The 22,853-nt window shown below is 37.5% G+C and overlaps 1 protein-coding gene across 1 annotated transcript; it reads right to left on the minus strand.

Moving 5' to 3' along the window:
- Positions 1 to 46: 46 nt before the first annotated feature.
- On the minus strand, positions 47 to 22,571 carry LOC107141463 (putative selection and upkeep of intraepithelial T-cells protein 1 homolog). Its single transcript, XM_015484706.2, has 9 exons — positions 22,522 to 22,571; positions 19,467 to 19,506; positions 18,034 to 18,114; positions 15,966 to 16,313; positions 13,986 to 14,267; positions 10,702 to 10,806; positions 8,146 to 8,247; positions 2,907 to 3,028; positions 47 to 79 (listed from the first exon to the last, which is right to left on the minus strand). Exons 3-9 carry the CDS (start codon positions 18,110 to 18,112, stop codon positions 65 to 67), a joined length of 1,053 nt encoding a protein of 350 aa, XP_015340192.2. The 5' UTR covers positions 18,113 to 18,114; positions 19,467 to 19,506; positions 22,522 to 22,571; the 3' UTR covers positions 47 to 64.
- Between the last annotated feature and the right edge of the window lie 282 nt (positions 22,572 to 22,853).

The following is a 22,853-nucleotide window of genomic DNA, read 5'->3' on the forward strand; positions in this document are numbered from 1 at the left end:
AGTTTTATATCATCTCTTTTACAGTCATCCAGCCTCTTTTGTTTCGGATGAAAAGACTCATTTCCTAATTAGAAAAAATCTGTAAAAAAAAGAAATAGATGTTATTGCATCCATATTGATTCAAACCTAATTAAATTTACATTATGGGAGGGAGTTACATCAGAGATCTGTGATGCTGGAGCTCACTGGCATCCATAAAACATCTGACAAAGATGAAAAGCAAAATCTACAGAACACAGTTAGAGGAAAGAAAAAAAACTTTGTATGTTTTGTACAGTTAAATTCTGTAGCAAAACCAGTATCACCAATCTTTTTTTTTATAAATCATTTATGTCACTCAAGGAATTTTGAGAGGATGGAGATGCATACAGTTGAGAAAGGTGTCATGCAAGCTGCTAATTTGAGAGCTGCTATTATAAAATTTAAGTTAGAAAAGGGAGTAGAGTCCCTTCAAGACAGATAGGATTTTTGTTTTTTATTAACTTGTATTAATTACACATACTAATTAATTCAATGAGGATATTTGGAATGTCAAGAAAGAAGTTAGAGGTACTAGTTTGGAAGTAGAATGTGAACTCGGATATCACAGCTGTGCTTCATTCCTTTGGCAATTGCAGTTCAGGTAAAGAAAACCAGAACCTCCTCAATTACTAGATTTAAAAACAAACCAGAGATAAGACATATGCTCCAGAATGGAGCCCTTTCAGAAAGGGACACCCGTTTCCACAGGCTTAGAGCACTGGTGGGGCTTTTGGACACTTCCAATTTGAGATGAATTTAGAATGTACCTTATTTTCTTTGAGGAAGAAAGAAAAACCCTTGAACCATGGCAAGAAAAGGGAATAAACCAAGCCTGTATTAACACAAGCCCTGCTTTTCTCTGCATTTTAGACTGTAATTTCTGCTCTTCTTTTATTTGCATGAAATTCTTACATAAAAATTGCTAAAGATCTGGATGGTATGGCATCCCTCCCAGTACACATGCCTTCTACGTGAATTGCCATCCCTGGAAAGAAGCAGAGCTTGAATATAAATCTCTTTGGGGCAAACACTGTTTTATCCTTTTGCTTTCTGATTTTGAGCCTATTTGGACTAGACTTTTTAGTAAACTCAACAGGCCCAAGCCTTCAATGGGCTAATAGATCTATGTTATTTGGTGCCATCTTAATTTATGGTCTCAGACCTAACTCAGATTTAAGTAGTAGTGCGCCTAATCTCTACTTCACTGACCCCTAACTTTGTTTTGAGGAAAGTTCCCAATATTAAGGAGCGATGATTTTTCTAACATTGTTTATGTTCATTATTTCCCTGGAAATATTGTTGGTACAATTATTAGAGGGTAAGGAAGATTCAAGAATCCCGATTCTATCTTGGCATAATGGCATGTGTCTGAAGTTCCAGCTACTCTGAGGCTGAGACTAGAAGGATTGTGAGCTTGAGGCCAGGTTAGGAAATATAGCGAGGCCATGTCAAGAAAAAGAAGGGGGAGAAGAGGGAGGAGGAGGAGGGGCAGGGAGGAGTAAGAGGAGGAAAAGGAGGGAGAGGAGGAGGAGGAGGAGGGGAGAAGAAGGAGGGAGGAGGAATGGGAAGAGTGGGAGGAGGAGGGGGAAGAGGAGGGGAAGAGGAGGAGGAGGAGGAGGGGGAGGAGGAGGGGAAGAGGGGAGGAGGAGGAGTGGGAGGAGTGGGAGGAGGAGGAGGAGTGGGGGAAGGAGGAGGAGGAGTGGGGGGAGGAGGAGGAAAAGGTCCAAAAGAGAAGAGGGGAGAAGTATTTTTCAGATTCTACAACATGCCCAATATCTCTATCTTTTTATACTTTCAATATCCAGGATTGGAGGAAATGCTTATAAAAGAGACTAAAATTTTGTTATAAGACTCATGTTGGGACTGGGGTTGTGGTTCAGTGGTAGAGCGCTCGCTTAGCACATGCGAGGCACTGGGTTCCATCCTCAGCACCACATAAATGTAAAATAAAGATATTGTGTCCACCTAAAACTTAAAAATAAATAAATATTTTTTAAAAAGACTCATGTTGGGGGAAAGGTCTCTAGAATTAAATACAAAACTTCTAGTACAATGAGGACATTTCCAGTAATTGAGATTTGCTTTATGAAGTTTTGGGTATGACTTCCCCAACTTCTCCAGGCTTTGAAGGGCAGATAACAAGAAATTTAGATGTGGTTTTTCACTCTTTCTCATTATATAATCCTCACATCCTTAAAGGGACTCTTTTTTTTTTTTTTTTAGTCCTACACAAGTAAAAAACATATTGATTAGGGGGGTAATTGATTAGCGTGAATCCATGACAAGACAGGTATGAAACACACGTATGTTAGTGAGGCAGACTTGCCTGGCTCTTATGCCACAGCACCTATTTTTTGTTTGTTTGTTTGTTTGATATGTGACTCTCACGTGAGAATTGCTCATGATTTCAGAAGTATGCCTCCACTCCCTGTACACATGCCTACCTGACCATGTCATAAGGTTAGCTGAAGGAAGAGTTCAATGGAAGGGTCAATATGAGCCTTCCTGTGGATCTGCAGCATTCAACATTGAACCAGCAGGATATAGCTGGGCTGGGGTCTTTCTGTCTTTCTCTGGTGTTAATTAATCTTAAATGTGGGTAGCAAAATTTATAGTCTCACATTTATGTGTTCTTTCACAAGAAGGGCTTTGCAATTTAGTGGATCCTACAACACTTAAGAAAACACAGGGAAATTGTACAATGGTCCCAGTCTGCTTATGAAAGTAGAGAGAAACATGGATAACCCAAGCCACCATTTTTTTTTCTATATTCTACTTGACCCTATAACAGAAGTTTCATTGAATGAAGTCTAATGACCGAGGGGATTTAGGTAGAGGTATGGGAGATACATTCGTGGAGTTCCCACCCTCACTGCCTCACTTACTGTTGATATGTTAAGTAGAGTGAAAATAAGCACAGAGAAAAACACCATCAATACAGTCAACATTATGCATAGATCCCATATCCATCCACAATACAATGAGTACAGGTCATCTGAAATAAAGCCTGGAAAAAAAAAGAAAAAAAATTAAACAGTACATTTTTTAAAAAAAGAAAATAGGGACTGGAAAACATGCACAAATTAAGAAACCAGATATGTTGGAGCCTAATTAGTAAGAGGAAGAGATCAAATTTAGAACAGTTACTCTAGGCTTTATGACATGATGAGACAAGAGTAGATAGTTTAAGTCAGATGATATGTGTAATTTGACCTGAGCTATAATGCAAATTGTGAGACGTCATTTCTATTCATTCATCCATAGCTAACCAAGAACATACTCTTATTTATTTTATGTCCTCATTTAGGATTTTTAAAGATAAAAAGTTCTGGAAATTTTACAGATATAACACATTGGGACTCTGAGCAGTTGGATAAATAAACATTTTTTGCAACTGCAATTTGAATGAAAGAGGAAGTTGTAATATGCAACATAATATTGGAGTAGAACAAAGTCGATCTATTTAAGTAATGGAAAAATGCATTAATAAATTATGTATTGAAACATAATTTTTGAAATTAAGAATTCAAAGTCTAAATTCTACAACAAATTAGTCAATTTTGGAGTGAGTTAGTAAACTTGACAATATGTTGAACAACATGAATATGGAAAGAAAAAGTAGAAAATAAAGAAGAAAATATATGAGATAGAATAGAAAGTTCCAATCAATGGTCATATAAAAGTTGTTAAAGAAGAAAAATTAGATAAAGAAAGCAAAGGAAATATGTAAAACAATGATGGCTAAGAATTTTTGAGCCCTTATACAAGATACTAATGCAGAAATCAGGGAACCAAACAGATAGTTACTATGAAAAATAAAAATAATCCCACAATGAGGCATGCAAGTATACACACACACACACAAATTCACAAGTCACAAAAAAAGTCTTTTGAATCTCCAGAGCAATAGAGGCTGAATTCAAAAGTGGCAAGTACACTGAAATCAGACTTCTCAATAGAACAGGAACAGTGGAAGCCAAAATAGTGAAACAATAAGTTCAATGCACTGGAAGAAAATAAATGCAACCTAAAATACAATAGCTATTGCAATAAAGATGAGATAAAGGCCACCAGATAGTGTGATAGTATTTGTAAATTCTAACAGGTCAGAAAGAATAAATGTTATAAAATATTTTAAGTATATACTGATGGATAAATATAAATGATTCTATATAAAACAGCAATTATAATAACCATGAATTAGGTTTAAATACATAATTAAAATCCTCAACAACCATAATGTATATCTCCATGGAGGTTAAATGTTATGAAACTAGTCCAAGGTCTTATTATTCTTTATGAGTACTTAAGATATTAATTGAATTTGGACATGATAGTTAACCTCCTCCTCCTCCTCTTCCTCCTTGTATGGATTTTCTAAAGAAACTGCTTAAATGATAGGCACCATTGTTTAAATTATGTCCATTATAAGTAAAAAGACATAGAATGATTAAAATTATGAAAGCAAAACCAGGATGATTAAAAATATTCAATAAAATGATCATAAAAAAAGAATGGAAGCATGTATAAAGAAAAGGAATGTGAAATAAACACAAAATAATGTCATTGAAACATTAATGTCAAAAACATAAGCAATTCATTTAAATTGTCAAATAAGATGAAAAATTAAAATCTAATTATATTCCTTCTGTAATAAGAACACAAAATCTCAAAAACTAAAAGTTGTCTTTGACAATTTTTCTTGAATCTTAATATCCTTTAGGGCAGTCAATCAGTTTTGGCTTTATCTTTAAAATACTAAATTTTACCAAGTTTTACCCATTTAATGATTTCAATCTCATTGAAGGAGGGTTTACGTCTATGAATTATCAAGGTAAGGGTACTTTTATTGGTATTCTTTGGTATGGTTTCAGTCAGATTTTTCACTGTGACCAAAAGAACTATCAAGAACATTATTGAGATGGACAAGTTTATTTGGGGCTCATGGTTTCAGAGGCTTCAGTCCTTAGATGGCCAACTCCATTGCTCTGGGGCTGAGGTGAGGCAAAATAACATGGTAGAAGGTGTAGCAGAGGAAATCAGCTCAGGTCACAGCTCCAGGGAGCGGAGAGAGAGCTCCACTAAACCAAGGACAAATTATATACCCCAAAGGCAAGCCCCAGTGACCCACCTCCTCTAGCCACATCCTATTTATGTGCAGTTACCACCCGATTAATACATTCATGTGCATTAATCATATTATTATATGATTAATAAAAAGAGCTAACTAAAACAGAAATTGGTACCAAGAAGTGGAGTCATTGCTGTGACTAACCTGACCATGTGGTTCAGAAGATTTGGGAGATTTTCAGAATATGTGGGAGGAATTTCAAAAAGTGTATCAGTGCAAGCTGAGAAAGCTTTAGATTGTTGTAAGCAGAGTTTAATGTGTGAGGCTGGTGGAGCTCAGAAGACCAAAATGCTGATAGAACCATGCACAATGAAGACTAGGTTCAAGAAGTTTCAGAGGAAAAGGAGGACTCTATTGGAATATAGACCTGAGGCCATCAGGTTTTGCTCGGGATGAGAAATTGTCTACATTTTGCCTGTGTCCCGAGACTTTCTGCGAGATATTGCTGGTGGCTTTTAGCCAAGTTTATTGTAGTAATCAGGAGTAGAAAGCAGAAAACATTTTTACACTTGCAATTTGGCCAGAAATCTGTCAGCAAAACTAGAGCTAATGAAGGCGTGGTGGTTAAAAACACTACTGTCACTAAAGAAACTCTACATACTTTTCCAGAAATAGTAGGAAAGATGTTTTAAGGGTATCTCAGGAATTGACAAGACTATGCCCATCTCAGAAGGCTGTAAAAGTAAAAATTCTTTGAGAAGAGACCAGTGGGGCACCCTACTTGCACAGGGGGACCTAGGAAGTTGTTTGACCATGCTCAGCTGCCCAGACACTCAGAAGCTGCTGCAGCCAGTGTCCCTGGAGGCTTGGTTTCAGTTTAAGATGGTAGCAGACCTTGGCAGTAACCCTACAGAAATGCAGGATGCTGGGGTTGGGGGTATAGAGGCTTTCACCAAAGGAAGGCCTTCCCAGGCAGAGTGCCCCAGGGTTGGAGTCCCTATGGGCAGCCCTTAAGAAGGAGATGTGTGAAGATGTAAGAAGGAAGCTGAAGCTGCAGAGGAGACTCCCAAGACTGAGAAATGCCAATACCACAGACTGTCTGCCAAGGAAACTGCAGGAATTGAACAGAGATAGGCCTAGAGTGAGGCCATGTAGGCTGCAAATAGCAAAGCCATAGGGGTGAAGCTACCCAAGCCCTTTGGAGAAAACATCACAATACCATGTGCGCCAGATGCTGGCTGTAGAGTTACAGGGCCTATAACTGAATTTCATTCTTTCTCTGGTCCCATCCTTTCTTTCTATGCCATTTCTCCCTTGTGGAATGAAAATGTTTACTCTGTACCTTTAGATATTGAATATGTAACAACTCGGTTTTGATTTTTACAGAGGCTCACAGATAAGAGTTTGCCTTGAGCCTCAGAAGAGGTATTGGACTTGGACTTCTGGGCAATGCTAAAACTGTTAAGACTATGGGTATTCTTGAAAATGGACTAAATGTATTTGGCATTGGGAGATTAGCATGAGCTTTTGGGGAGTGGAATGTTATGGCTTAGATATGAAGTATCCCTCAAAAGTTCATGTGTGACAAGATGCAAGGAAGTTTAGAAGTGAAATGATTGGGTCATGAGTCTTAACCTAATAAGTGCATTAATCCCCTGATAGGGATTAGCTGGGTGGTAACTATAGGCAGGTAGGATGCCACTGAAGAAGGTGGGTCCCTGGGGATTGTGTCTTTGGTGCACATATGTGGTAAAGGGAGTCCCCCACCTTTCCTTTACTCTCCCCCACCTTCAGGGTACCATGTCCTAAGCCTCTTTCCTCTACCATACCTTTCTGACATGATGTCCTGCATTACCTTATGCCCCAAGGAATGGAGTCAGCCATCTATAGACTGAACCTCTGAAACTGTGAGCCCCCAAATAAATTTTTCCTCTTCTAATTGTTATTGTCGGATCTTTTGGTCACAGCAGCAAACAAGCTGACTAAACCTATATCTCTTTTTTTCCATTACTCAAAATATTTTCTTAATGGTTCAAAACAACTTGAAAATGATAGTTGGACAGATATATAAGATTATAAATTAAATGAATAGATAGAAATGTACACACATACATACATATGTAGATATTATAGCACATGTGGTCAGAAAAAGAATGATTTGGAGTTCTCCATAGTGTTAGAAATAGAATTATATCTTATACATTTTTACTCATCCTTGCTATTTTTTAGACAATCCTGGTGGACCTGTCTTTTGGGCCCATTTAAGATTTGAGGTTTGGGTTTATGATTTACAGTGAAAATAGATGGGATAAGGTTTGTTATCGGCAACTCAAAAAATATATGTTAAATTTGAAAAAGCAATCCGTTTAACATCTGGTCCAGTTTTGTCTAAAGGATGAAGGCAAAGCTTTTGCAAATAATAACAGCTCCTTTCGTTTACTTTAATAGTCATTGTCCCATGTAAACACTTCTCAGTAAAGGCAAACAAGTTAAGGGTATTGTTAAATTCTTAGTTACTAACATAATAAAATATATGATATAGTATAGTTGCACTTCTAAATAGCCTCTGAATACATAGTCAAGAGGACCAAATGATAACTTTCAATAGTCTTGAAACTGAATCAGGAATCAAGTTATATTCTTCATTTGGATTTTTAAATTAATATTTCAAAGGAGACCTCTGTCTAAACCAAAAACAGTCATAAATTACTGGCTGGGTGCCAATGCATAGGTGACATTAATAATTTGTCTTGTAAATGGCTCTGAATTAGATGGCTTCTAGACCTGACAAAATACATCTTTCCTTTGATGTTTGTGTGCTACTATTTGAGTAGTAATGGAAACACAAACATCCAGGAGAGAAGCTTAAAAACTCTGGTCCTTACACAGCTGAGTGGGCAGCAACTGAAACCTCAAGACATCATCTAAATCCAGACTCCTTATCCTGTTACTGCTACAAAGGCCACTCAACTTTATCTAAAACGTACATGTAAAAAGGTATCAGACAGGAAGGACATCAACTAAAAAAATCTCATTTTTCCAGTCCCACTTACCTCTGCTCCTGAACCTGAAGTAGAGAGGTAAGAAGGCCACGTGTAACACTAAAGGAAGACCCTGAAGCACAACTTGAAAGCAAGTTCTTCTATTCTGTAGAACTGAAAAAGAGTGGAGGAGATGGAGAATTAGGTAACTTGGACGTGGGGAATGCACTGAAATAGCCACATATACGCAGGATTCAAGAAACTTAAATGTCCTGAGGCTTTATTCATTGAGGTCTACTAAACCTATGTCAGGGCTCAGGTCTGATAGGCAGGACTATGTGTGAGGATATATCCCAGCACTAGGGATGAGGCCAAGACTGACGGTCAGCTGGGCTGAGGATAGACCAGGGTAAGGAAGAAGAGTTTCTTCCTACCGTTCTACACAGTACAGCATGTGATCAACCTGGAAATAAGACCTAGAGAGTGTGGGACTCTGGTTCACAGTAACATGTCTGAATGCTTAATGTTTTGCGAAGGCAATTTTGGGAAACCTGGAGTTAGCTAAAAGAGGAGAAAAGAGCCTTGGAACTCAAGAATTTCACAGTTGTAATGGCAAGGTGTAGTGCCAGAATCTTCTCTACAGCACCCCTGGTATTTAGCCATTCCATCTTTACTTGAATACCTACATTCATACTACAGTATGAAAAAGATCATTTCAAGGTTGGACAACTCTCCTTATTTTTACTACATAAAGCTAGATGTTTTTTAAAAACTATTCATTTACTGAACCTAAAGTAAAATGGCAAGATTGATCAATTATTCTGAGATATTGCAAGGAACAATGAATACTTGAAATGAAAAAAAAAAAAACCTAGAAAAGACTATAGGTTCTTTTTGTTTGTTTGTTTTAACTTAGTTCATAGTTTTCTATGTGATTTTTTTTTCTAGGAGATGTCAGTTTCTTCAGGGTTTTCTTTTTTGGTTTGTTTATTTTGTTTATCACAGATACCAGCAATGACTGCCAGGAAAGTTCTAAAAGAAAGAACTTTTTTCACATTATTCTAGAAGTAAGCTCTAGGAGGGCAAAGACTTTTATCTTTTCCCTCTTTGCTTTATTGTTAATATATCTTAGAAACTAGGCACTGAGATTAGATGTGCCTAGTATCTAAGAGATGTTCAATACACATTTGTTGAATGACATTTAAAAATAAGTCAAGTTCTAATGAGTTAGTGACTTCTCCATCACTGTAAGTATGCAAAGTAGGTCTTGCGCATATCTTCTGATGAGAAAAGCATCCTTTTGCCATTACAAAAGCAAAGTGTTTGTTTATTTTGGTACAAGGAATTGAAGCCCCGGGCACTTTTACTCTGAGCCACATCCCCAGGTCATTTTTTTTAAGTTTTTATTTTAAGACAGGGTCTCACCTGGCTAATTTGCTGAGGCTGGCTTTGAACTTGTAATCCTCCTACCTCAGCCTCTCCAGCCCTTGGATTTAGAGGCATGTGCTACCCTACTTGGCAGAGCAAAGTATTGACCTTTGAAACATCTAGGTTTCAATCCACATTTATAGGTTGCTTCAGTTTGAACAATTTTCCTAATAACTCTGATTATTATTTAATGTCTTCATCTGAAGATGATGATAATAAATGGGACCTGCTTTTATAGGGATAAATTTATCTTAATAAATCAGTTAAGATATGGATGATAAATTGTTGATTACATCTTCTGGCACATGATAAATACTCATTTAATTTTGTGGAGGTCTTTATGAATTGGATAGAGGACTAGCCAAGATGCACTCTCTATTCTTTTTTTAGCCCCGTTTCCTGAATCAAGGTAAGTCTCGCTCAGTAACTCTCAAAATGCACCTTACCCTTTGACTTGTGCATACCTCACTACAGATTGGTTCACCTCCCAGAGGTTTTCTGTCCATCACATCCTCCATCCAGAATAGCCTAGAACACCTTTCTCTCAGTGACAGGTGATGGAATTTGCGTGTTATCACCTGTCACTTCTGTTACTCATCTTGCATTGTCTAAAGATCTAATGTCCAGTACTATTTGAGACCATTCACAACTGTATTTCATGCTTTCTCTCAGCTCCCTGAAATTAAGGTGGCATTTTATAGCCCCTAATGAGGGGGAAAAAGAGTGTATATTGAGGTTAATTTCACAAGAAGAACAAAAGAGGAATGGAAAAGAGACACAGAAGGACCAAGAATTGGGTTAATTGGTTCTTACATTTTTCTTTTTCTTTGAGCAAAAGTCTAAAAATATATGGGTGCCTAAGGAAGAGAACAGATCTATTATTATTTTTCATATTCCAGGAAACGGTCCAGAAAGTGGGAGGAAATTAGCAATGACCTCTGAAGGGACCAGGAGATCTTGGTGGTCACAGCTGCAATAGCAGTGGCAGTGTCTTGACCCTGAAGAGCAATGTGAGGAGGAAGGGCAGCAGCTTAGTCTGAGACCTGGCTCAAGACAAGGAGGCCCCCTTTGGCAAACACAGTAGTGGCATGCAGTAAGATGCAGATTCACACAGTTTTGTATCACCACCTCCAAACACTTGGTATCAAGTAAAGAAGAGATGAGAGCTCTTTAATTCTTTATCCTTCCTAAATTAAATACCTCTTTTTCTGCAACACTGAAGAGCCAACACAGGGATCATAATGATCGCATACATCAGAGCAATTGTAGCTGACCAAAACATACACTTTGATTTCAATAGGATATCTGAAAGAGAGAGCAGAAGTACCTGGTAAGTAAAACAGCAGGATCATAAGACTCCATTGTACATGGAAGCAGGATCCACCTGCACGTAAGGTCCCTATTACCCTCGATATTATGTACTCTGGGTTTAGGTGAGGGCTATTGGCCAATGAAGCTGGACCTGGGGAAAGAACAGGACTTGGCAGTTATTGGGCCAAGGATGAAACAGGATTGGATAGAGGAATAACTTACTGTTTTGGTTCTTATATTCTAGTGGGTAATCTGTGAGATGGAGGAAATTCTAGAACAGGATTCTGGGATCTGAGGAAGTCATTGCCTATAGAACTGGATCAGAAGTGTCACTGGTAAAACTCAAAGAAGTTTCATAAAAATATAAGAGCTCTAAAATAATAAAGAATTAAAATTGAGAAAGTCTTCTGACATTCAGTATTAAATTCCTTTTAGGTACTTCCTGTAGGACCAATATGATAGAAAAATTCTCCCAAGACGAGGATGCCTAATATTGTACTCAAAACATTGGAAAAAATCAGTAAGAGTGAATTGCTTAGTGGTGACATTGCAAGTAACTACTCAAATTCCTCAAAGTCCAGAAAATAGGGAGAGCAAAGAGTTAGCATTTGGCTCATTCTTATATACCAATCACTAGAGGAATTTAAAGAGACTTATATATAAAATGTTATTAAAAGAGACATTTTCCCAAGGAATGAAGAAGGAAAGATTGAAAGCAAATGAACCAACCAACCAACCACAGAATCATACAATTAATACCTCTGTATGGTAGATGTTTTCAGATACAAAACTCAAAATAACTATTGCAGTATATTTAAATTAATAAATCGTTTGAGGCATACCAGAATAACTTAATAAAATAGCACCAAACTATAGGAACTTGAGGATTACATGGATTCTAGAAACAACCAGGGGGAAAAAAAAAAACAAGTAAAACACAGCTTCATTGTCAAGAGTCTCCCTTAAGGGCCGGGGCTGTGGCTCAGTGATAGAGCACATGTGAGGCCCTGGGTTCAATCCTCAGTACTACATAAAAATAAATAAAATAAAGGTATTGTGTACAACTAAAGAATGATATTTTTAAAAAAAAAAAGAGTCTCCCTTAACTTATCTATCACCATGACTGAACTTGCTTTTTCATTTTATGAAAGGCTTTGATTCAAATTTTGAAAAATCAATCATCATGGAGTTCAGACTCTACCTTCACATTTTAGCTTCAACAACATTGATTGTTCTTGTCCAGTTTCAGAAGCTTAAGTGACTCCGAATAGAAATAGGAAAGGAAAACAGAAGTAAAGTCCCAATGAAGTAGAGCAGGATATTGAAATCATGAGTTAATTAAGGAGAACATTTTGGATCACAAATTATCCCTCACGAAACCCCATCTATAGTGGGGTTTTAATGAAAAGGATAAAGGGCTTAGAAGATTTGTTTCATCATCTTCTTCATTGTTCCTCCTTGACTGAGAGGGAAAAGGATAATTTCATAATTCCCTGATATTGAGCCTTTATAAACTGGATCTAGTTAACCGTTACCTTCTCTTTGTGGCATTCTAACAATAGAGCTAAAATTGATCTGAGCTCATCTCCCAGGACCCCCTGGTAGACACTGATGGTGTCTTTCTCAAGGAACAGTCCCCATTTTCCTTTTTGGTAATAGTATCCCTTAAGAAATGAAACGAAAACAATCCTTGTATCTGAGTCAAGCAATACTGAGACCTAATAATTTCTTGTTCTTGTTGTAAGCAGTTTGGGTATTAGTCCTACTTTCCTATCTTTATGTTAAACAACTGAAAATGAGCAATTATAACTTGGCTACTGGCTTCAGGAAACACTTGTTCCTGGGAGGTAACATTGTGAATCAACCCGAGTAGCCTCCTCAACAAGATTAACAACTGGCTCATCAAGACACTTTAGGACTTTTATCTGTGCTCACCAGTCCAAAGCTATCTAATCACTTTCCCACCTTGCAAGACCTATCTTTAAACTATCTAGAAGGAACTCTAAAATTCTATAAATCCCCTCTCCTAATATCCCCATTTGAGGATATTAGGAGAGGGGATTTATAGCATTATTTCTTATAAACCTATCTGTGCTTAATAAACAGGTTTTCTAGGTTTTTTAAGGGGTTCATGACCCATACTCAGAAATATTTATTAGGCATATGGTCACTAAGTGAAAGAATATATACAACAGCCTACCTCAAAGTTGGCCATAGAAATTAATTTGGGCCATTAGAAGAGAAATAGGGTGATATATGCAACCTCTAGATATAAAAAGAAATTTGTGTACTGTTTTCTCACTCCCAAGAATTAGAATAAGGTTATAACAATGAACGCCGATTTAACCACACAAATGAGGAATGAAGCCCCTAGGATGGTTCAGCAATAATGAGTTTGGGAATTGCTTCAAGGAGTAGAGCCGCATTCACTGTGAGCTATCTGACAGTCCATTGTCTGAACTGGTGAGTCCTCTTGTATAGCAGTTGAGCTGCTGGGCCCTTTCCTTCCTTCTACATCTTATCCTTTCCATCCACCTTAGGTCCCCTAGCTACTGCACCTAGTCACTGAAGCACAAAGGGCACAATTTTATGATGCTTGTTTCTAACCTGACTCATCACCCCCATCGCTTCCCAGAAAAAAAAGCCTTGAATCATGGATGAGAATCTGGGATCTAATCCTGGGTTTGTCACTTGCTTAATGGATCTATAGTAACTGACTTCTCTACCCGCCTGCTTCTTCATAAGGTAGCAATGAAGTCAACTTGTGCCATGTATACTTTTTAACTTAGTCTTACTTAAGCATACTGATTTATATCTTATAAAACCATTTCACTCACAATGTTTAATTTCAAGCTCAAAATACCACACATGTTATTTTTTTTCCAAATTAGAAATATCAATGGTCATAGAACTGTTCAATCCTTAACATGCCACAAAAAAATAAGAGCTCTTTCTCTAATCATGTCAATACCTTGTACTTTTATTAGTATTCCCTTCAGTGTCTGGTATTTTACTTGTTCCTAGCAATTTAATATGATTTAAATAGTACAGGTCTGCAGAAGCTCATAGTTTATCAAGCAATTTAACATTTATTATTTCACTCAATTTCCTTCTTATTTTGACACATTGATTAAAACAGCTCTTCCTTTATAAACCCCACCACAAGCACTCACCTGATATGACAATACCTGCTCTTTTCTCCTGGCCAGTGGCTGGGTTGTAAAAGCAGCAAGTGACGGGACCATGGGTGCTGTTTTTGAGAAGAACACTCATCTTCAGGTGTAATAATCCAGTTCCATCCTGAGAGTAATATTTTGATGAGTGTGGAATTGTATTTCCACTGCTGTCTCTCCACGTCATCTCAGCTTGTGGGAACCACCCTCCTGAGTCACATTCCACCAGCAGCCCCTCTGTGTCAGAAACCTGAACACTAATCTGTATGTCTGTGCCTATAGCTGGGGAGAAGAGAGAGAAGTGATACTACAATTAGCAGTGTGGACTCAAGAACTGAGAAGTCAATGGGCCTTCTTAGGTATGCCATAAGTTTCATGAAAGTAGCCACAAGTAGGGAAAGGATGATTCTCCAACCCAAATCTAAGCTAGCAGGACACAAACCATATGAACAATAGGAAAAAAAGACTGGTAAATTAGACTTTACAAAATTTATTAAATTTCTGTTTATCCAAAGACAATATACAAGCAGTTAAAAAGAAAGCGACCATTAGAAGATGACATTTCTAATACATCTGAGAAAGGAACTGTGTCCAAAATATATGAAACATGTCATTAATCAATAAGACAGACAAACTTAATTTTTACAGTAGACAAAAGATTATATGAGGCATTTGATTTTAAAAGCTATCCAGATGAACGACAAGTGTCTTCAGATACGCTCAACATCACGAAGCATCAGCAAATACAAAGAAAACCTTGGAGACATATCACTTCACTGCCACTGGAATGTTCGGAAGGAACAGAACTGGGACTGACATTACCACGAATTGGAAGCCATAAAGTAACTAAAGCTCCCCAGTGTGGCTGGCTCCAGGACACAAATTACAAACCATCATTGATAAACTGTAAATTTGATTTTATCAGATTATATCTTTCACCATAAAAATGTCTGTAAAACATATCAATACACTAAAAATTATTGCATCATGTAAAAAACAGAAATTTGATATCTAGATTAAAATTAATTCCCATAAATCAAGAAAAAAAATCAAAGAACTCAATAGTAGTATTGATAAAGATAATAAGCAAGAAACAGACAAAATCTAGTCTCCAGCAAATAAGAAAGAAATAAGCAAAAGTTTTCTAATGAGAAAAGTCAAAGCTAAAATCAAACTTGCAAAATTAAAAGCATAATACAAGTATCCATAATGATATAGTGTTTTCATGACTTGAGTCCCGTACAAATGGACCTAATTATTTCAATGAGCAATTTGTGAAACTAATTTGAAGAAAATTATGCACAAAAACCTAGCAACTTAACTCCTAGTTCTATATTCTAAAGGAACTCTCACACCCAACATAACAGCATAGCATAGGAAAGAAACTTCTCTGCATGCATATGTCCACAAATGTTGGTATACAGAAGTCCACGGTTAGATACTTACCTAGTGAAATACAATACTGCAGATAAAGAGTAAGCTGCATCTACTTGGATAAACTTGGACTGATATCAATAATAACACACTAAGTACAATTAGATTAGTTAGAATATTTATAATGACACTGTTGTATAAGATTTTTAAACACAAAAAAAATAATAACATCTATTTTTATTGATGCCTATACATAAACCAGATGAAAAGATACATAATGTGAGTTTAATGGTTATTCTTGAAACGGAAGAAAGTGAATGGCACTATTGAAGAATACAACAGTGACTTTAACTTGATCAGAAGGAAAACATAATATAAAAATATAATGTAATATATTATATGTATAATATAATTGATGGTATCTCAGTTATTCTATTATTCACCATAACTTTTCTATAAATTCTACTATTCGGCTATATTATTGTCATAAATATTTTTAAATGCCCCAAGATCATTTTCTCAGGATCTCCCATGCATGAATTTGGGGTTGTGGACCCAGAATGGCATTAGCAAGGAAACCTGGAGATGAGGTTTCTCTAGTCTTACCTGCCACCCTCAAATCCACAGTGGCCTCTTCATAGGTGTCACCATCCCTAAAGAAACAGTGGTACAGCCCTCCATCAAAAATACTGATATTGTAGATTCTAAGGGATATTTTGCCCTCTTCTAGGGAGTCCTTCAGGAATAACGTGGGATTCGCAGAGTTCTGCGTGCTTTCTCCAGAGCGCTCTTCCTCATTCGCAGGCAGGTAAACCAGCGGAGAGGACTGATTCCGAAACCAGCCCACCTCCATGTGCCGTGCATTCTGGGGTGGCCACAGCTGGCAGCTGAACTCTGTCTGTGCGCCCACCATGACCACCCTGTGGCTCGCGGAGCTGCGCACAGTGAACTGCTCTGTGGAGGAAGTGGAACGCCACGCATTTAGTCTGAAAGCCGCAGCAGAATGCACCACCTCATCCCCTTCACTTCTGCATCTCCACTCTGACTGCCCTGGTCTTCCCTTGGGGTCTCCCATAGCTGCCTCCTTCTCATCTCTCAGGTCCCGGCTTCAGCGATAGCTCCTTAGAGGACGGTCTCATGACCACCCACTCAATGACAGACACATTTTCTTTTTCAACAGTGGGGATTGACCCCAGGGCCTTGTAAATAAATGGGTAAGCACTCTACCGCTGAGTCACATCCCAGCCCACTGCCCGTCTTTATAGCACATGTCACTCCCCGATGTTCTCTTTTTAATTCCTTTTCTTATTTTTTTCTCATAGTCCATTAATCCATCAGTCATGACACATAACACTCCATTTTATTTCTTTGTATTTTCTTGGTGCATAAAACATTATCTAAACATATGAGGCATTTTATAAATTTTTAAAAAATGAATAAAAGATGCTCCCACTGGCAGGAAGCGGGATGTGGACCTCAGCTGTTGAACAGCAACCTTTACTTTTTTTTTTTTTTAATTTGTTCTTTTTTAGTTAAACATGACAGTAGAATGTATTTTGATATATCATATATACATAGAGTATAACTTAGCAACTTTTACTTTTAAAATACACTGGCTACTTTTTCCTGTATCAGTTTTGGATTGAAGGGAGCCACAAATTTTGTTGCTCCTTCCTTGAAGACAAAGTGCCCCTGTTCCTTCCTCTTGGAGCTGTGTGTTCTGTAATTTATATACCTCATAGAATATAGTAGAATAGAGACTGCAGTAGTTTCTGATCTCATCTCAAAATATGAGCAGCTCTCAGTCTATCCTTTTGTAAAAATTTTTCTGAAAACCCAGAGCAGCTAGATATAAAGTCTGACAGTCCTGAGGTTACTATGGCGTAAAGGCCACATGTAGATTTGTTAGTTGAACATTTCAGGTGATCCCAGCCTTCCAGCCTACTCCACCAAAATGCCAGACATGTGAGAAAAGCCACCTTGGGTCCTTCAGATCACCCTTCCCACCAGTTGAATACAGAAAGTGACCTCACTTTATATCACATGTAGCAGAAAAATTACCCAGCTGGGCAGTGACAAGATTCCTGACCCACAAAACTGTGGGTTTAAATCATTAATTTCGGGGATAACTTTATTATGAAATTACAAATAATAATCACCCTTTTTCTGGGGGATCCAATCAACTTCTAATTCATATGGTCATATAAATGATTGTGGTGGGTCCTCAAATAAAAGAGGTATATTCATTGTAATTTACCAATGTGAATTTGAGCTCCCCATTGGGAGATGTTAGACGTTTATCTGTCTTTTCTCCTGGGCTTATCATCGTAACACTGTGGCATATAATCACGGCTGAGAAAGACACAGCAATTCAAATAACATTTATTATTCACACTCATTTCCATCCTCAAAATTTTAACTGATTGGGTTGGGGTTGTGGCTCAGTGGTAGAGCACTTGCCTAGCCTGTGTGAAGCACTGGATTTGATTCTCAGCACCACATACAAATAAATAAATATAAAGGTCCATTGACAACTTAAAAAAATTATAACTGATGGGTAAAATCTGCAGATTAGCAGCAAGAAAGCTCAATCATTTCCTTCAGTATCATTTATTACCATTATCTTTTCTTCATAGATGAGATGAAATCTTGAAAAATAAATAGATTTCCCTACCTGAGGTGAGTATTTCCATCTGTAAGAGAAGAATGGCCATGAAGTACCCAGAAAAAGAGGAAGTTGCAGGCTCCATCATACCTAGAAAATGAAATAGTCACTGGGGGATCAGAAAAGAACCATGCAGACATGGAAACAAATAAAAAGCAATAATTTTGAAATCCTGTGTTTTGAGAGGATTCCCTCTCATGTCAACCAATGACTTAGTCAAACCACAGATACCGGACCCCTGTGATGATCCTCCTTCCCTTTCTTTACATGGCTCAGTGCCTGCATCACATTACTGCTCTGAAGGGCAGCTGTGGATGAGGGCATAAAAGGTTTGCAGAGTCCTGATTATACACATCCCACACTCATGGCTCCATCTGCCCATCACCTAAGCCACTGGCTCAGTGAAGAATCCTGGCTGACTCCAGAGTGGCTTGATTTCCTATGCAAACTATCGTTTTTCTTCTCATATGGTAAAGGGCAGCTTCAGTAAGACATTCATTAACTCCACTGTTGTAGTCAAGGTCTGGCCTTTCTGGATCCTTGGAACTTCTGGATCCACCTACTGCTTCTGCATTCAAAGGAAATGCCATATCACAGAGGTAGAATCTAGATTCCCCAGTAGCTGCACACAGGACCTGAGTACAAAAGCTTGTGGTAAAAGTCTTTAAATTAAACTTGGACCAATCAGATACAAGAAATAGAATGTAGCAAGTAAATAAATGCTTTCTTGTTTCATTTCCTGGGGAAAATGTAATAAGGAGGATGATTTCTAAAGCACGTTAGCATCTTTACTAGAGTGAAAATAAACATAGCCCATGTTCCAGAAATTCTGCTTCTGAGTATGTTTGTTCAATAGAAATAATATATGTGTGCACAAGATACATATGTAATAAAGTTTATTATAAAATTATCTAAAATGTAATAACCAAACTGCAAACACGGAAAATGTCCTTAATGACAGGTCAAAACATACAACCTAAAATTATGTCAACATTCAATAAATAATTTCATAAATATAACTGCTATGTTATTAATTATGTGATATAATCTTTCATTACTGGTTTTGTATTAACCAACTTTTCAAAATCTTTTCACGATTATCATACCTGTGTATTCTTTAGGATTTTCTGCATATTTTTCTGAATAATCCTTATTTTGCTTTTTATTAAAAAGTCAATAAAATATGAATTCCTCAGGAATAAATTTAACAAAATATAAAATTTTATTAATGAAATTATGCCACTTTATTGAAAAATATTACATTAATACTTAAAATCAAAGAGAGACAAATGTTTGTATATTGCAAAAACTAGGATCATAAAGTTATCACGTCTACTAAAATGTTCTATAGATTCAATGTACTTTCAGTCAAAATTCTGATTTTATGTTTTTATTGTTTTGTTTTGTATTACGAATTATAAAATGATGTCTCTAAAACATACATAGAATGGTGATAATCCAATAAGAGCCAAGATTCTTTCTCTGAAAAAAAGACAATGTGAGAAATATTGCATTAAATAATATCAAGTCTTATTATAAAACTTATATAATTAAAATATTATATCTTTTATATTGATGTAGATATAAAAATAGATCAATCAAACACAAAGGACCCAACAACAGATGGATGAATAAAAAAAATGTGATACAGATATGTAATGGAATATTATTTGGTCATAACAAAGAATAAAATTCTGTCATTTGCAACAAAAGGATGGAACTGGAAAACAAAAGTGAAAAAAAAAAGCCAGTTTCCAATAGACAAGTACAGATTGTTCTTTCTCATATGTGAAAAATAAACAAAGTCAACATGAAAGTAGAAAAGGGATTACCAGAGGTTAAGAAGGGGAAAAGGGACAGATAAAGGGAAGTTGGGTCTGGTAAGTGTATGCCGGATATGTGTGTTGAAAAATCACATTGAATTCCATTAATACAGACAACTCATATATATTTTAATCAAAAATAAAATAATTTCTAGAGCTGAAGATGTGGATCAAGTGGTAACACGCTTGCCTAGTATGTGCAAGGCCCTGGGTTCGATCCTCAGCACAACATAAAATAAAGATGTTGTGTCCACCAAAAACTGAAAAACAAGTATTAAAAAATTCTCTCTCTCTCTTTAAAAAAAAATAAATAAAATAATTTCTAAAAATAAAGAGCTTAAGAATAGGGCAGGCACATGTAGAAATCTATTTAATTATAGATAAATATTGCAAATCAGTGAAGAAAATAATTACTATTCCATAAACAGTGCTGAGACAATCACTTTGGAAAATAGAGATATAGAATCTCCACACCTTACACAGAAGTGACGCGTATGGATCAATGACATGAATATGAAATACAAAACTATAAAAATGTTGGACTCATATATAGTAATATTTTTATAAAATTATGGGATGGACAAATTTATTAAACTATGAATAAAATAGCAAAGGGGAATGTTAAATTCAACCCCATTAAATTTATATATTTATTTATTTTTCTTTATTGCAGTATAATTGGCAATTAAAACTTGCACACAATGACAGTATACAATGTGATCTTTTGATATATGGGCACTGTTTCAGTCTGTTTTCAGTCAGCACTGTGAACAAATATCTGACAAGAACAATTTGGAGGAGGACAAGTTTATTTGAGGCTCATGGTTTCAGAAACTTCAATCCATAGACGGCCAACTTCCATGCTCTGGGCCCAAGGTGAGGCAGCACATAATGGGGAAAGGGCCCAGCAAAAGAAAGTTGCTCATCTCAGGACAGAGTCAGGATACAGAAAGTGGGAGGGGGACTGCAGGACAAATCTTCCAGGACACACCTCCAGTGATTTACCTCCTCCACCCATGCCCCACCTGCCTACAGTTACCACCCAATCAGCCCATCCAAACTAAGATGGACTGATTACGTTTCAGTTCTCATAACCTAACATTTTACCTCTGAATATTCCTATATTAACAGTAACTTTTGGGGGACAACTCATATCCAAACCATAATATTCTGCCGCTGGCCCCCAAAAAACTCATGTTTATCTCACAGTGCAAAATCCAGTCTTAACAGTTTAGCATTGCCCAAAAGTCCAAGTCCAAAGTCATCTCTAAGACTCAAGGCAAACTTTTGGTTGTGAGTCCCTATAAAAATTCAAAAGCAAGTTATATATAACCAAGATACAGTGGCTCCGAGTAAACATTTTCAGTCTACAAAAGAGAAATAGGGACATAGAAAGAAGAGATGAGGCCAAAACAAGACTGAAACCGGGCTGGGCAAACAGGTCCTATAATTTTGCATACAGCATCTAGGACACACTATGCATTCCAAAAGAATTGGGAATCCCCACCCCTTTGACCTTGCTGGTTGCAGCACACATGGACTCTTTTACCCTGGCTTTTTCTGAAGCCAACAGCTTTCCCAGCCAACAGTAAATGTCATCTCTTAATTTCTGTGGTCTCCATTCAAATGTTAGCATGTCCTTCACAGTTTCATGCATTGCCCTCACAGGGGCAGCCTGCAGGGACTCTGATGGTGGTACAGATTTCCTGACCTCCCAGAACTGCCTTTGAAATCTTGGTGGAAACCTCCACGATCCTTACATCAAGTATCCTGCATTCCTGCAGAAGAAGCACCATGTGGATGCCACCAAGGACAGCTATCAGTTTGCACTGTAGCTGAGCTCCCTGGGATTTGGGCTACACTGACCTGTGAGTACATATCTTAGAGTGGTGAAACACCTTCCTAGGCCCCTTGGGCATATCCCCAGGATCTCTTCTCAAAGGAATATCCCTTGAGCCTGCAGGGGGCTTGGTTTACAAATTTCTAAGATGTCTTCAAGCCATTTTTTTTATTGTGTCTGTGGAAAGTTCTTAGCATATATTTAGGGGCTGTAATCTCTTCAATAAGCTTCCGTGGCCCCAGTTTTACATCCTTTTCTAATCACACTACAAGTTTTTTTAAATTCTTTAGCTCTGCTTTCTGCTCCATAATCTCACGGGAAACCTGACTAAAGTCGGCCAGCAATATCCATGCCACTGATTGAATGCTGTGCTACATTGAACCTTCTTTCACTAGACTAATGAGTCCACCACCTTTAAGTTCAGCTTCACACAAAGTCTCAAGACGTGGACAAAATGCAGCCAAGTTCTTTGCCAGAATGTAACATGAGTAGTCTCTATTCCAATTCTCAATAGTGTGAGTCCTCATTCCCCTCTGAAACCTCATAAGCACAGTCCACATTCCTTTTGGCATTCCGGTCTTCTGAGAACCCACCAGAATTTCCCATTAAGCTGTCCTTCCAAAATTCTAAAGCTCCTCCAGTCTACAACACTAAAATTATCCAAATTTCTCATGCAACCCCTTTACAAAAGATTCTGAACCACACGCTCAGATGAGCCATAGCAATGACCTCACTTCTCGGTACCCATTTCTGTTTCGGTCAGCCTTTGCATCACTAGGACCAAATTACCTGACAAGAACAACTTAGAGGAGGGAAAGCTTCTCTAAGGCTTACGGTTTCACAGGTATCAGTCCACAGATGGCCAACTCCATTGTTCAAGGACCTAAGGCAAGGCAGCACATCATGGCAGAAGAGCCAGCAGACAAAAATTTCTCATCTCGTAGCAGCCAGGTAACAGAAATGGGGAGGGGCCACAGGAAGAACTACCCTTCCAAGGCATGACCCCAGTGATTCACCTCCTCCAGCCATGCCCCACCTGCCTATGGTTAACAACCAGTCAGTCTACCCAAACTTGGATGGACTGATCAGGTTTCAGCTTTCATCATACAATTATTCAACCTTTGGATATTCTTGTATTAACAGGAGCTTTGGGGGGATACCTCATA

The sequence above is a fragment of the Marmota marmota genome, unplaced genomic scaffold (assembly GCF_001458135.2).
Source record: "Marmota marmota marmota unplaced genomic scaffold, marMar, whole genome shotgun sequence".
NCBI classification, from domain to species: Eukaryota; Metazoa; Chordata; class Mammalia; order Rodentia; family Sciuridae; genus Marmota; species Marmota marmota.